Source organism: Solanum tuberosum, unplaced genomic scaffold (genome assembly GCF_000226075.1).
Source record: "Solanum tuberosum cultivar DM 1-3 516 R44 unplaced genomic scaffold, SolTub_3.0 scf00519, whole genome shotgun sequence".
In the NCBI taxonomy this organism is placed as follows: Eukaryota; Viridiplantae; Streptophyta; class Magnoliopsida; order Solanales; family Solanaceae; genus Solanum; species Solanum tuberosum.
This window is the reverse complement of record NW_006239445.1, coordinates 177,420-194,578: the sequence shown is the minus strand read 5'-3', so window position 1 is coordinate 194,578 and position 17,159 is coordinate 177,420. Positions and strand designations below refer to the sequence as shown.

The 17,159-nt window shown below is 32.8% G+C and overlaps 1 protein-coding gene across 1 annotated transcript; it reads left to right on the top strand.

The window, feature by feature from the left end:
• Nucleotides 1-455: 455 nt before the first annotated feature.
• On the top strand, nucleotides 456-5,832 carry LOC102577658 (Aux/IAA protein). The gene is given in 7 exon segments (NM_001288544.1): nucleotides 456-607; nucleotides 1,581-2,020; nucleotides 2,098-2,264; nucleotides 2,353-2,579; nucleotides 2,698-2,839; nucleotides 4,286-4,347; nucleotides 5,468-5,832. Coding segments are annotated over 6 exon segments (1,050 nt in total). The 5' UTR covers nucleotides 456-607; nucleotides 1,581-1,606; the 3' UTR covers nucleotides 5,506-5,832.
• The last annotated feature ends 11,327 nt before the right edge of the window (nucleotides 5,833-17,159 follow it).

Below are 17,159 nucleotides of genomic sequence, written 5' to 3'. Positions count from 1 at the left end.
ATTTTCATGTTTATTAGAAAAAATATAACTCAATTATTTTTTATATTTAAATTAATTCAAATTTAATTCTAAAGAGACACTTGATCATAATTTTTTTTTTTTACTCTTTTCAAAGTTGGATTTCAAAAAATATGTTTGATCATATAATTCGAGAATTCAACTTTCAATATTTTAGAAAAATACTAAATAAAATATGTTCGCTTTAAATTACTCACAAAAATTCAGATAAAACTCTGAATTTATTTGTCTTTCAAATAAAATAAATTAATTCAAAATTTATAATCCCATATTATAATTACATCATGAGCCAAATCCCTCCTTTTTTTTAAATGTCTTTTTAGTTTTTCTTTTTATCTTTTTGGTAAGTACTTTTTGTTAATTTTAAAATGAGCCTAGAGTTTCACATAGGACAGCAAATAAGCTTTTGTTACTGTCTGCCAAATGGAGGGTCCTTAGTTTTTTTTCTCTCTCTCTTTCTGCTACCAAAAAATAGCCTCACTACTCCACCATCATCTTCTTCTTCCTTCTTCTCTTACTGCTGCAAATAAGCTTTTTGTTACTTGGGTTTTCTCTTGCAACATCAAATTTACAACTTTGGTTCTCACAGGTAAAAAAAAAAAAGCAATCTTTTTCTTGTTTTTTAAGCTAATTTTGAAATTTTGACTTTTGGGTTCTTTCTTCTTTGCATGTTCTTGAAATTTTCTTGTTTTTGATTTTTGGGAAGTTTGTGGTTTTGGGGGTGATCTGTTCTCTGTTTCATATGATTTTGTAGATCTGCTGAGTGATTCTTGGTTTTGCTTTTTGTCTTAAAAATCAGTTTTTTTTCCTGTTTGAGCTGTATATACTTGTTGTAACTTGTGAAAATGAAGGATTTTGGGGTTTTTTTTTTACTTGTTGGAGTGAAGGTAACAACTCTTTTTTTTTTTTTGGGTCTTTGGGGGTGTTGTTTTTGTATTAAAGAACTAATCTTTGAGGTATTTGGGTGAAGTTTAGTTTTTGGTTCTTGTTTAATTTTGTTCCTGCTGTTTGCTTTTTTAAATGGGGAATATTCCTTTTGAAAAAGCTTATGATCTTTCCTTTTCTCTTCTGCTGAATTTTTCTGGGCAAAAGTAACTGCTTTAAGAGAGGATTTTTTTTTTCTTTTTTTTTTCCTGCTAGTTCATTAATGTCTGTATTTGCTAATTACCTTACTAATTTTTTAACTCCAAAACTTGAAAGAGTTTACCTTGCTATCTATTTTGCTATGTATTTTGCTTAGGGTTGATTTCCCATAGTTTGAGTTGTTATCTTAGAAAGTCATCCTTTTTCTTGATTCCAAAAATTTTTCAATAAAGAATGTGACTTTTCGAGTTTATAACTATTAGGTGAGTGACTATTTGAGGAATCATCTATACACAAACCGTAGTAATTTAATTCCCAGGATTGTAGGACATACTAATCCTGTTTTTTATGTTAAACACCTAATGCTGAAAGCATTCTGAATGGTTTCTTTTATATAATAGAAGGTTGCACTTGATTTTGATCTTGAATAGTGTTATGTTAATAACTTTATTTCCTTTTTCTTGAAATGAGCTGTGCAGAATTATTAGAGTGATTTGTAACTGTGATGTCTCCGCCGCTCCTTGGTGTTGGGGAGGAGGAGGGCCAGAGTAATGTAACTCTACTGGCTTCTTCGACTTCCTTAGGAAGCATATGCAAAAAAGGATCAGCTCTTAAAGAGCGAAACTATATGGGTCTATCTGATTGTTCGTCGGTGGACAGCTGTAATATTTCCACCTCATCAGAGGACAATAATGGGTGTGGATTAAATCTCAAGGCGACGGAGCTCAGGCTCGGTCTCCCTGGATCCCAGTCTCCCGAAAGAGGCGAGGAGACTTGTCCTGTGAGCTCGACAAAGGTTGATGAGAAGTTGCTCTTCCCCTTGCACCCTGCCAAAGATACTGCTTTCTCGGTATCGCAGAAAACAGTAGTTACTGGCAATAAACGAGGATTTTCAGATGCTATGGATGGATTCTCAGAGGTGAACAATCATTTCTTTAATAAGGATACTCATTTTTTGGTAAAGCTGCAACTGAAGTTACTGAATCTATCCTACAGGGAAAATTTCTGTCGACTTCTGGTGTGAAAGCAGGTGATACAAAGGAGACCTCACGTGTGCAACCACCTAAAATGAAAGATGCTAATACTCAGAGTACAGTTCCTGAGGCGCCTTCTGCTGTGAATGAGGCCTCAAACCGTGCAGGCAGTGGTGCCCCTGCTACAAAGTGAGTATCTCCTGCTAGGAGTAAGAAGTGAGATATTTGGATAATGATTGTACAAAATGTCTAATCTGTGATCTTTGTTTGATTTCAGGGCACAGGTTGTTGGTTGGCCACCCATTCGATCTTTTAGAAAGAACACACTAGCCTCTGCCTCAAAGAACAATGAAGAGGTGGACGGAAAAGCTGGCTCACCAGCTCTTTTCATTAAGGTCAGCATGGATGGTGCTCCCTATTTGAGGAAAGTGGACCTCAGAACCTATTCTGCATACCAGGAGCTCTCTTCTGCTCTTGAAAAAATGATCAGCTGTTTTACTATAGGTTAGCTATTTTGAAGCCTTTACTAGTTCATAATTACAGTGATTGGCTTAAAATAGCAAGATACATGTTCATGATTTTTTTCATTGTCCTAGTTACTGCTACTTCCCTGTTATGACAGGTCAATATGGATCTCATGGAGCTCCTGGGAAGGATTTGTTAAGTGAGAGCAAATTGAAGGATTTGCTTCATGGATCTGAGTATGTTCTCACTTACGAAGATAAGGATGGGGACTGGATGCTTGTTGGTGATGTACCTTGGGAGTAAGCTCTTGCTAATTCAACTCCTTTTTTTTTTTCTTTCCCTTTTAGCACTGTTTTGTATAGTTTACAACATTTTCTGCCAACCTATTTCTTGTTTGTCTGTATTTTCCTTTGAGAAAAGAAGAAGAATTCAGTGCATGTGGTGTGGATGTAGTAGTACATGTGGACTTCGTGCAGCTGATAGTAAATACAACACATCTTCAGATATAGAAATAAAATTAGACTAGTCAGTCCTCACCTTAAGGAAGTTAAACAAGTTCTTGTGTAACTGGAAGCTTAGAGAGCAATGATACTCTAGTAAGTCCTGAATTAGTGAGGAAATCTCAAACCTGACACATAATTAAGTTCTCTGAATTGAGAAGCCTTTCCATGTAGTAAGAGTACAGGGGGAAGGTGGCTAAAGTTATGATGTTCATGATTTTTTACTGGACCGAAGTAGATATCTGCGTGGTCAACTGAAATACATTTTGTGCCTCACCAGTCTCTTGCAAAAAGCTTATATCATCTCCATAAAGATGTGAAGGTAGGTTTGGCTTTGTGTTACAAGGAAGATCTTTTTTTTGATTGATAGAGCTTTTAAGGAGTCTGATTAAATTAATAAATCAGCAAAGTTAATTTTGAGGGCCATCATTACTACTTACCATTTCAGAAAACTTGAGGCTCATTTTGTATGTGTATAGTGCTATGTATGAAAAGATTTGCCATGGTTAAGCTTGTAGTCAGGATTTTTATCAATCAAGATTCATGCTGCCTTCAGTTATGGATTATTATTTCTTATCTCTAGCATGAATAGAAAAACCACTAATAATCTGATTACTTGATAATGCCAATGGATTAAAGGGATGATAAATGTAACTAGAAGAATTTGGTGTCATTGTTGGTTTGACACTCAACTAGGATTCAAAGATATTGCTAGCATATGTTAAATAACGATTGCGCTTCTTTGGGAAAAACGCCTAATAATTCACGTGACATTCAACTCTTGCTTCGTATGTGTCCCATTATTAGTGCTGCTGTTCCATGTAATTAGCACTGTAACTGTTAGATATTTCTAATCTTACAGCCGATAAAGAATACTTAAATGATGAACATGATTCTGCAAGTTTTCCACAGCTTGATTCAGCATGTATGATCAGAGAGTTAGTCCTCTTTCTGTCTCTCTCTCGTTTGCTTTATCTCCCTTCTGTTTTGTTCTTTTGCAACGATGAATCTGTTGGTTTACTATAACAATGATTGACCTGAACATATTGTTTTCTTGAAACTGTTTTCCCTTGGATTATATAAAAATACCAGTAGTACTTTTATTAAGGGCTGTTCTTTGCAAGTTCTAATATATTAGTTTTATTTTATACTTGTAATAAATCTTATTGAATGGTGTTTCTGTTTGATTGTTTGTATATTTGACGATGATCATGCTTATTGATTCCTAATATTGTCATGTTGTAGGATGTTTATTGACACTTGCAAGAGGTTGAGGATCATGAAAGGTTCAGATGCCATTGGCCTCGGTGAGTATCTCTTGTTGAGCCCACTCTGCATTTTTAGACCTCTTCATCCACACTATCAAAATGTAAAAAGGAATGACCGTCTCCTCCTTGATCTCCCCCCGACCTTGTTCTTAGGGCTTGTACCTCTATTTTTGTTTTTTGACATGCATAACCATTTGGCAAGTCGAGTGAGGCTTACTTAAGTGGTTGAACACCTCCACCATCAATTGGTAGGTTGAGGGTTTGAGTCATGCTGGAATGTCATTGGGAACACTATTGATCTTCCGGGAGGGTGGAAAAAAAAGAAAAAAAACAACTACTTGGTGATAAAATAGAAATATACAAACTGTAACACAGAATTATCAGGTTTCAACATTTGATTTCCGTGAGTCTTGACAACGTTCTATGTTTTGAAACAAAACTACTTTGTAAGTTTGATATTTAGAAGATATTACTGAAGAAATAGTTAGAGGTTATGAAATGCTGGTTTAGGAATTCTCTCACCCCAGCTGTTTGTCATGAAAGTTCTCTGAATTACCGTGATGCATTTTTTCAAAGAGCTGACTTTAAGTATTAGAGAATCGCTTGCATGGCAGAACTACATTTGTTATGGAACTGGCCTCATTTTATTATTTGTTACGCGGCAATAGAAAGATTTAGGATATCAAGGTAGGCTAGGCATCTTTGAGTTGGTGGTGGTAGGTTCATTTGCATTATAGGGCTCACCTGCATCTGTGAGAGATGAACGATGGAGAGTGAAGGAGAATGGTTAATGTACTCCCAAAACCGAAAGGAAAGCGATTGCAAATCTATGTGCAGTGCTATGCCGGTATTACTGTTTGAAACATGTGAGTTAGTCAGCTTTGTCTCACTAAAAAAGGGGTAAGGGGGTAACAAACTCAGCTGGTTGGATTTCCAAAAAAGTTCCGTTACCCAATAATGCATTTCCATATACTGATAAGTGTGCAGACTAATGAATAAGCTTTTTATAAATCCATGAACGTGTTTACTCTATGGTGTAATGCAGCTCTAGTTAAATTTTTGATATTGCTTGCAACATTGCAACGACCAACTCCTGCTTCTAAGATATGAAACGGAAACATGTTACTCTTCCACTGACTTTGTGCATTTATGTGTGCAGCCCCAAGGGCTATGGAAAAGTGTCGGAGCAGAAATTAGCCTATCTACACATGATTAAAGCTATCCATCCAGCATTACTATTAGGCGAGGCAAACACAAAACGGGTGAAGAGCTCATAAACTTGAATCCTTTTTAAAGGCATGAACAGTAGCTGGTTGTTGGTCTTGGATAGCTCAGCATGGGTAGATGCTTTACCTGATTACGACATGGTGTTTTTTAATATTTGCGTAATATATGTCCTCGTTAAGTTTTTATCTTGTCTATTTAAAAAAGCACTTTGATATTGGAGTTTGTCTGCAAAGTGCAAACTAATGTGTGTTGTGTACTGAGAGCTCTTCTAGAGGTAATTTAATAATGTTTCAAGTGTATTGCTTATTTAAGTTCCCTTAAGTGTGTACTTTAGACCCAAAGTTTGTCGTTTGATTAAGTATGTGTGTGCTCTCCAGAAATTGTTATTACTGTATGAATAAATGTGTCCTCCACATTTTTCATCGGGTTGTAGTTATCGAAATCACTAACCTCTTACCTCACATTGCATCAGTGTCGATTTAGCTTAACAAACTATTAAATTCTGTATGGGTTGAGGAGGAAAAAGTCTACATGCTCAATTATTTGTTCATAACAGCTGTAACATTATTGAGTCTGTTTAGACTTGTTGTGTAGACTCCCTTGGCTCAATTATTTGTACATAACATCAGATCTTCTTGTCTATTGTCATCTCGTTTCGCGTTTGTTGATATAAATATTCATGTCTTGCATTATTGAAATTGTATTCCAGGTGAATTATTAGTATTATTACTAAAGTAAAAATGGGACAATCTTCTTTGTCACCATTGAGGCTGATGAGAGTTTTCTCCTACCAACTATATAATGCAGAACTTTATATTTTAGCCTTTTGGATGGAAGTGCCTTGTTGGTACTCCCTCCGTCTCAATTTAAGTGTCTTAAGTCTAACTAGACACGGAGTTTTAAGTATCCAAGTGATAGTTTTGAATCTCGCGGTCTTAAATTTTTGAATATGTCCATATAATAGTTTGGAAGAAAGGACAATATTTGTGGTTGGGGTAGTGTAAGTTCATTGTACATAAATGAGTTGTGTAGCTCATCTGACACTTGAAATGAAAGATTTGTTTTTCAATGCACAGTTTTGTGTCTCTTTGAGATGCCAACAGCTGCATTAGTATTTATCATTTGTACTTATTTAACTGTGCAAAAGATTGGGGGAATCTTGGATTTAATGGGGTTTTTATACACCTAATTATGAACCTCTCAATATTTCATATTACCATAATCAAAACTTTGGAATATGTGTTTTATTGCTTGACCACATATTTGGCTGTGAAATGTTGGATTAATAAGTGTCATATGAAAGAATAAATGAAAGTGTTCTAACATGTATATTAACGCATTTACTCGAGGGTCTGTCTAGATATTGGAAATAACCTCCCTTCCTTGTCATTGGACGTTTGAAAATTCATTCATTTTGAACTAGATAAATTTATTTATTTTGAAGTACTCATATTTGCAGATAAATTTGAGTGTAGAAATCAAAGTACCCCTTGATGTATAATAAATAGGGGTCGTACATGGTGCAGGTGTACAAGGCTAAGTTCCAATAAAGTGCATTTCTCGTTCCAGACAATTTTAATCGCCTCATTTATTGCCAAACAATTACTACTTCCTCCGCTAACCACGGTTGTGGTGAAGTGGTAAATACTTCTTTATCTTTAATTAAATGTCTCGAATTCAAGTCCTTTTGAGTATGGAGTCTGTGTGAATTCAAATTTAGTCTGACAAATAAAATTTTCAAAATTCAAGATGTTAATCTTCAATATGTGTATGCCACCCACCCACCCCCCAAATATTCACTTATTTTGAATGAGACGGAGGATGTCTTAATCTATCATCTGTCAAAAATCGTAGCTAATCAATTAAGCTACTAAGAAAATATATAAGGAGAAGTTATTAACAAATGGAAGTTGATAAGAGTATTATTTGGATAACAAACAAATCCATTGGGCTAAAATGAAGACAAGTTGTCCATTTGTTGAATTTTGACAGAGCAGGCAGAATCATATATAGTTTTCAGCAATATTGGAAAATAAAAGTGTATTGAGTCAGATTTCAGAATGGGTTGTAGTAATTGAGCCCCATTTTTTCATGTTGGCAAATTAGCCTACCACAATTCTAACATCATGTGTATGCGTATCGAGGATATCGAGTATGAGTTCCTTAAAATTTAGTAATATTTGTACGAAAATAGGACCCAACTCAACGTATAGGTTATAGTTTATGAGATGACTATTGTAAGAGTATATAAGGAATCACATACACAATGCACGTGGGAACCCAACATCCCCGTACACTATGACCTGAGTTTGTCAATACTGAAGTATAAACAATATAATATATAATGAGAATAAATCTCCAATCCACAAACGATATGTGGGAAATTCCCTTATGAATTTAAACATGATTTAAAGAAACTATTAAATATGAGATCCTAAATAATTTTGATTTCTACTTTTTATTTAATTTCGATTTCATATAATGCAGACAATCTAAAAATGTTTAAAATATTGGAGTTGCATAATGTGTCTTTTTCGACTTCTGTGAAGAAAGCAAAAATCACATTTTTCCGCCTAGAATTAAATTAATCCGAAAATTGAATTTCTCTAAAAAAAAAAACTGTCATATATAATTGGTCCCATTATTTATAGACGGTGAATAAAACATTTTATCATCATAAATCATAATGTCTAATTATCAGAGCGTGATTTTATTTCTTAATCTAAATTATCAGATAAATATCATATTTTGATCATAATTTAAATTTTAAATTATATTCGATCTAACTTCATCTGTATTAATGTCGCACGAAAATTTCTGCTAGAAAAATTTATCTCTTCGGGTTCCCCATAATCAACATTTATTATATTTATTAATGTTATTAGTCCCTCCGTTTCACAAAGAATGACCTGGTTTGACTTGACACAGAGTTTAAGTAAATAAAGAAGACCTTTGAATCTTGTGGTCCTAAATTAAAGTTATGTCAAATGTATAAAATTGCCCTTAATCTTGTGGTCTTAAACATGCCACGTGGAAAGCAAAAAGTAAATGTTACCAAAAAGAAAAGAGGTCATTCTTTTTTAAACTGACTAAAAAAAGAAAGGAGTTAGTTGTGTTAGTACTATACTAACAGTTGAAAGGTGAGACAAAATAATTATATTTTGAGTTGACTTTAGTAATCAGTCGATTTATTCTTTTGTGGTGGTGGTAATTGGTTGATAATTCCAATTATTAAATAAAACTATTAATAAGAGAGTTAGTTGGGCCAATCTGAAGACTTATTTGCTGTCATTTCTCAATGCTTTGACAATTGGTAATTAGTTGCACAATTGGTTGGCCCAAAAGTAGCTACATGAGTTATCATTTACCAAATTATCACTACTATTAAATTCTCTGAACGTTCACTTTTACTTGTCATTTATTTTGAAAATCGATTTTTTACTTGTCACTTTTGACATATCAAGAAAAAACAATTTATTTTTCCCATATTTTATCCTCGGCATTAAATACTTATACTAGAAAAAATAAATGTCTTTTCTTGATATGTCAAAAATGACAAGTAAAAATGAAAATCGATTTTAGGTATAAATGACAAGTAAAAGTGAACTGATGTAGTATTTTCCAAGACCTAAACTAAACGTCATTTAATAGGGATAGTTTGGTAAAATACATATATTAGTATTTATTTTCTTAAAGGATGTGCCAAGTCAAATAGTGATAAGTAAAAGTGAACGGAGAGATATTAATAAAACATGCACATTACAACAAAAATAACTTTTAGCGGCAATAAATAAATACATTAATAAAAATTGCTAAACCCTTCACCAACATTAATTAAGTGTCATTAGATCAAATGCTGCTAAAGGCTAAAAGAGACATACACAGAGAGTGCTAACTGACGCTAAAAATATATATTTAATGATAATTTAGCTATTGTCATTAATTAATTGCCGCTAAAGATTTTTTTTTTTTAATATATAGTGTGAATTTTCCCTTTTTAACCTGGAGTATTTTTCTTAGGTTTAAAAATGCAATATAGTGGTCTCCATTATTATAATATTTTTTTGAGGTTTTGCCGAGCCGACCTACTATTCTCTATGTGTCCAATTATTTATCGTAATTTTTAATTAATATTTTCTTAAAAAGCATATAAAAAAAAAGAGGACAGATTATTTAAGACAAAAGTAAGTAATAAAATAAGATTGTACATTTTCGTCTTTGATTCTTGAGTTTCCTATGCATGCGAAGGAATTATTGGTCGAGAATATATTTCTAGATAAAATTATATTGATGAAAATAAAAGAATTGTTTAAAAAGGAGAGAAAATTTTCAAACAAGAATATCATACTATATTCTCAATATAGTATGATATTATTTGTTTTGACTTAAAGTTACACGGTATGATTTTTTTAAAATCTCACATGTAATTTCCAATCTTTTCAAGCATCAATATGGACTTCGTCCAAATCTCCAATAATCTCGTGTCGCACTAAATTTCCATAGCCAATAACCTCGTTCCATTGGCTAATTTTCAAAATTTATCACATGTCACCCGCATGATCGAACATTTAAGGCCACCGAATTTATCATTTGTGTGTGTCTCGGATCCAATCCCTTTTTGCCTTTCATGTTGTTGAACTATTGACTCTAATAACAATTTACGGGCTAAGCTAGTCCAAAGATATACTATCTATTTTGGACAATCATAAGATTTATTATAAAATATCTCATATTATTAAAAATATCATTTCACTCCTAATTTTTTGAGACTATCAACATAACCACCTTGATTTCTTCAAAATAATCTTTCAATCCTCTTCTCTCACATCTTTTCTGCTTTTTTATCCCATGGATCAAAAAATGTATGTTAGTCTTCAAATAATTTTTTTTCTTCCAACAATACATCTTTGGACATTCAAGGAATCTTCTATAAATAGTGGAAATATATATATAAAAACGTGTTTTTTTACTTTATCTAGTACGTGGAGAATAAAAACACTACTACTATAGATGTTCAAGATATATATGATTACATCTTTAGTCTTTTAGTATCTGCTTTCCTCAAATTATTGCCAAGTTTAAATTAGAATTACTGGTACGATAGAACTAGAACTCAGTAACTTTAACTTAAATTTTATATTTATGTTACTTTTTAAATTTAATATGCATGAACAATATGGTAAAACGCAGTATAGAAGAAAAAGTTATTATTCAAAATTCATAAATTAAAAATTCAAACTTCACCTCGGCTCGACTCGAAACGAAAAACGTAGGAAAGAAAACACAAGATCCAAGTTCATTGAATAATAGACCTTATCTTATAAGTGGATTTATCAAAGCACTAATGAGCCAAAATAAACGTGTTACAAGTCTACCAAAGTGTCAAAGTCTGGAAGTTAAAGTAACCAAAAAATTAATACAAGCATTTTTTTTCCTTTAAGAGAAATAGACCTTTTATAACTTATATTCAATTCAATGAATAATAATATAGTGGGATCTTAGTAATATAAATATCCATCTTGTGTCTTGTTTTGCATTTATGACTGTATATCCCTATGATTGATTTGGCCCCCCTTGTAAATGCACACTTTATTGTGAAGCTATCTTTTTTTTTCAAGATAGAAAAATGAAGCTAATTTTTTTTTTCTGATTGAAGAATCTCACAAGATCTCAGTATGTGATCAATTTACATGCATTGAAATACTTCTTTTCTTGCTCCTTTAATGCTTTGTCTGTACTAATAAAAAAAAAGGTGGGAAGATAAATATCTGGTTTAATTTAACTTATCTTCAAATCTAAATTGAATCAGTTCAAATCAATATTTTAGGATTAAAATTTCTATGAAAATTAAAGTATTGTAGGTTAAATATACTATTGTATGTTTGATATTTCCTCCGTTCCTATTTATATGTCACTATTTTAGATTTCACGTCCCTTAAGAAATTAGGTAAATTTATTATTGTACCCTTATTTAGTGTTCTCTTGAAGTCAAGTTTTTAATAAATGAAGATAAATTAATTTACTTTGATTAATTAAATTGACCAATGAACACAAATTAATCATTTATTTTTCTATGTTAGTCAAATTCATACTTTCAAGGCAAATAACTCTCAAGATTAAAATAGGAAGAACAGTGTTATTTATGTATTGGTTTTGTGAAATGACAAGTATTAATAAGGAGCATCTATTTTTTTTTAGTAAGATGGACCTATAAATAAAGAACGGAGGGAGTAAGTAAATAAATGAATTAGTTTTTTTCCATAAAAGAGTGGAGAAGGGAAAATGATTTCTTTCTTTGTCCATTTGACAAACACAAGATATAAGAAAAGGGAAATTTTATTTTTCTTCCCTTAACTATTTTTAACTGCAAAACAAAATAGTAAGGAAATTCTTTCTATTTAGACATTTTCTTTCCGTTATATTCTTCAATGTTAGTGTCATTTTCATATCCCTCTAACCGACTACAAATCTACAACTATAGAATTGTCTCCTTTATTATTGTTTTAAGTTACCATTGATGATAGTACAATAATTATATTGTAGTGGTGGGATTGTTATACTCTTAATCAGAGGTCTCGAGTTTGAGTTATGGGTATGGAGAAAATTATGTTGGAAGCGTCATCCACAAATAGGTCCTATATAGTGTATAATTCAGATTTAGTCGGGGATCTAATGTGAACTCACACTGAGTCGGAAACCAAAAAAAAAGAATTATCTTGTGTAGTTTTGGGAGCTATTGTACTTATTTGTACAAAAGCAAAGTTACCATGTGCATACCCAAAGGATAGTGATTACGAGGTTCCTTAAAAATGTCATTGAATATTTATTCTTCAGTTTATCATATCATGGTGTAGACAAGATTGATAAACACCCTCTATCTCCAACTTAAACTTGTAAGTTTGAGTCACCAGCGGAGCGAAAAGGTGGGAGCTCCTACAAATATTCTACTTTATTTTGGTCAATTTAATTTAATTATAAGAAACCTATATTATGCCAGTGGACAAAAATTCTTCCAGTTATGGAAGTAATAGATACTATGCTATTTAATTTGAAACAACATTAAAATTTCATTATATTATTATATGTTATTGTTTTTTAAAGAGCTTGAAGATCTCACATAAAATGTAATTGAAGGATCCATTTAAGTTACTGGCCGATAACATATGGCAATTTGGTAAAAGGTTATCATGTGACGGTTGATTCTGAAGGTCTATCAGAAATATTCTTTATATTCATTGAATAGAAATAAGACTTTATACACATTATCTTTCTAATTTGTATGTAAGTTAGCAACTCAATATTAAAATTAACCAATCCGTACCAAATGATTATTGTAAAAGTTTATCTTTAATATAAGAAAATTATAAGATGAAACTTCATTAAAAGCTATTTTCCTTCTTTATGATGTGAAAGGGTAAGATACAAAGAACTGTCATAGGAACATGCACAATCCTCCCTATTTATTAAAGTCATCAAAATAACTATATTTAAATATTTTAATTAAATAATAATAAAAACAAAATCAATCTATATTTATAACACCCATATGGAGCATAATATGGGCGTTGGATTACTTGGACATGAATATATAAATATATATATTCTTCCATCAACACTATAATTACTAATTGATTAATTAATCATGTTCATTGCATTAAATAATTAAAATTAAATGGTGGTTAAGGATTTGTTAATCAGCAGTTATCTGTTCATAGCATGTGCCCCAATAATAATAGAGCATCTTAACCACCACATAATGTTTTTTTTTCTTCAAATTGCACTTCATATTCTTAATAACCTCGTTAATTCAAGTTTCTAAACCTACTTTTTTTTCTTTATTCGATATCTAAATTTTTATTGACTAGACTAATTTGAGTTCACGTTAGGTATACATGCTTTATATATCACGTATGGTACATATTGTTCATTTTGGCCTAACATATAATTTTACAGATTTATTTTTCGAGCTACACTATTATCTAATCCAAAAGCATAAGATCTCCCTTAATCATAAAATTTGTCACTTTTCCTACCACATTTCAGTGTGAAATACGTCTAAGGTGTCAACCATGTACGCATGTTATATATTTATACTTTTAGTATAATTTGATGTAAACATCGGTTATAGATAATTAATGTTCGCCCAACCGTGAGTAATACTCTCAATCTCACTAGGACTAAGCTTTTTCTTTTTTCTTCATTCTAGGCTTTTGTTTAAAATAAAATAAAATTCTCATGTGCTTACCAACTTATTCTCTATGTCCCTAATTACTTGTCCACTTTTGAAGTGACACACTTATTAAGAAAATAATTACTCCTTCTGTTCCTAATTACTTGTCCACTTTTGAGTTGACACACCTATTAAGAAGATAATTATTGACATAGTGTGTTTATCATTTTACTCCTATTAATTATGAAGTTGATAAATTAAAAACTTAAGATTTTCAAGAAGTTTTATCTTTTTTAAAGTAATCAATTAAGGGTTTAATTGGTAAAAAAATGTTCTTTCTTGATTTGTCAAAATGGACAAGTAATTAGGGACAACTAAAAAAGAAAAGTGGATAACATAGTGAGTTTATCATTTTACCCCTATTAATTATAAAGTGGATGAATTAAAAAACTTAAGAGTTTTAAAAAGTTCTACCTTTTTCAAAGTAATTAATTGAGGGTATAATAGATAAAAATATTTTGTCCTTTCTTGATTTGTCAAAATGGACAAGTAATTAGAGACAACTAATAAAGGAAAAATTAACAAGTAATTAGGGACAGAGGGAGTAAGGGTGCTCACGGTTTGGATAAAAACCGATCCAAACCGAAAAACCAAACCAAACCGATAAAATAAAATCGATTTTATTTGGGTTTGGTTTGGTTTGGTTTGGTTTTAGATTTTTGAAAACCGGTAGTATTTGGTTTGGTTATGATTTTATTTAAAAAAATAGGAAAAATTTTAACTCCCCTAAATCTTTCATCTTGAAAGTCTCTGTAAGTTGAAACGATATGATTTGGACACCACTGACATCTGATGGATTGAGAAACAGGGAATGGTTGTAATCGATCACACTAGGCTGAGACCCGCCATGACTAGTTGATGCTGCGACTTCAGTTTCTGTACTCACCATCGTGAAATTCTCCAGATCTCAGATCTTGATTTACACTTTACACCACAATTGAAAGCTCTGAATGTAGGTTCGAAAGAATTAGCAAGAAGCTCTTGCCTATAGCTCTGATACCATGAAATTGTTCTTGGAAATCAGTTCCAGAACTTAGAGAAAGAGAGGAAGAAGAAGAAAGAAGGAAGAAACAGTTTGTTTTCTTATTAGTAAAAATCTGAACACAATTAAAAACTTACATTCACTAATAACACAAGTTTCCCTTATATAGGGAGATTTATGACCGTTACTACATAACTAACTAATAGTTAGTTATAACTAACTTTTATTAAGAAATACTAACAACCTTTTTTTCCCTTACTCTCAACACTCCCCCTCAAGCTAGGAAGGGGAGAATATATCACATAGTCCTAGCTTGGAATTAAGATAGTTGTGTTGAACTCTAGTAAGCCCTTTAGTCAGCATATCTGCTGGCTGTTCTTGTGTTGAAATGTAACTTGTAGTAATAACTCCTTGAAGAATTTTTTCCCTGATGAAATAACAATCAACATCAATGTGTTTTGTCCTTTCGTGATAAACCGGATTTGCTGCTATTTGCATTGCAGACTTGCTATCACTGAAGACACAAACTGGGAGTGCTACCTCACTTCCAATTTCCTTCATTAAACCTAGTATCCATACTAGTTCTGCTACAACAGCTGCAAGACTTCTGAACTCTGCTTCTGCAGAGCTTCTGGAAACTGTAGTCTGTTTCTTTGACTTCCAAGAAACTATTGAATCTCCCAGCTTCACAAAATAACCTGTTACAGACCTTCTAGTTTGTGGACAAGACGCCCAATCAGCATCACAATAAGCACTAACCTTCTCTTCTGAACTACTAGACAAAAGAACTCCTAACCCAGGCTGATTTTTGACATACCTTACCACTCTAACTGCAGCTTCCATATGTGACTTTTTAGGACTTTGTAGAAACTGACTTAAAGTTTGTACACTAAACGCTATATCAGGCCTGGTCATTGTTAAATAAAGCAGTTTCCCAACCAACCTTTGATATGCCCTTTGATCAGTCGAAGGATCACTATCTGGTTTCATGTGCTTGACATGATCATCAAACTGTTTTGAGGTTAGTTTTAGGTTATAGTCTATGGGAGCCCCAGCTGGCTTAGCTGCTCCTAACCCCAATTCAGCCAATAGTTCTAATGCATACCTTCTTTGATGCATTAGTATTCCTTTGTCAGACCTTGCAAATTCAATACCAAGGAAAAATTTTAACTCCCCTAAATCTTTCATCTTGAAAGTCTCTGACAAAGTAGTTTTGGCTTCCTCTATCAACTTCAGACTATCACCAGTGACCAGCATATCATCTACGTATACTAACACAAGTGTAACGCCTTCAGATGTCTTCTTAACATACAAAGAAGGATCATATCGACTCTGAACAAACCTGAACTTCACTAATACCTCTGACAACTTTGTATTCCATTGTCTAGGAGCCTGTTTTAAACCATATAGGGATTTGATTAGCCTACACACCTTGTTCTCCCCCTGGCTTGCAAACCCCTGAGGCAAGTCCATATATATCTCATCAGTTAGGTCTCCATTGAGAAACGCATTATAGACATCCATCTGATGAACATACCACATTTTCTTTGCTGCTACTGCCAGAACAGTTCTTACTGTTTTCATTTTTACTACGGGAGAGAAAGTCTCTTTAAAATCTATACCTTCTCTTTGATTGTACCCTTTTGCAACCAGCCTAGCTTTAAACCTTTCTACCTCACCTGAAGCCTTATACTTTACCTTATACACCCATCTACACCCAATAGGTTTCTTGCCTTTAGGTAAATCAACCACATCCCAAGTATGGTTGTGACTTAAAGCTTCTACTTCGTCTTTCATAGCCTGAACCCACCTTGAATCTTTACTTGCCTCCAAGTAATTGGTTGGTTCAGAAACTGAAGAAGAAGCTGCTAAACAAGCCATGTACTCTTTTGACAGCCTCTCATAAGACACATACTTAGACAGTGCATAAGGTACTTCTTTGTGAATGTTCAGAGAGACAAAATCAGTCATCCAAATTGGTGTCTTCCTATCTCTAGTTGACTTTCTCTGACCCTGCACCTTATGGGACATGTCTATGTCAGTAGCCTCTTGTGTCTCCTCATGTTGGTTACTCTGAGTGCCTACGACTGTATCTTGTGAATCTGCAGAACCACAACCTTCATCACCTATTTCAGGAGCAACTTGACTTGTCTCACCACTCGTAGTTGTGTCAGTTGACCTATACTGCTGATCACCTAGGGGAAACACACACTGAGGCTCTTGAAAAGCCTTATTCTTCTCCTTAAATGGAAATACATCTTCTCTAAAGGAGACATCCCTACTTACACAAAATGACTTATTTACTATATCATATAAGACATACCCTTTTTGAGTATCACAGAAACCCATAAGTACAGTAGTTTTTGTTCTAGTTAACAACTTATCATGCTCATTAAGAACCTTAGCATAACA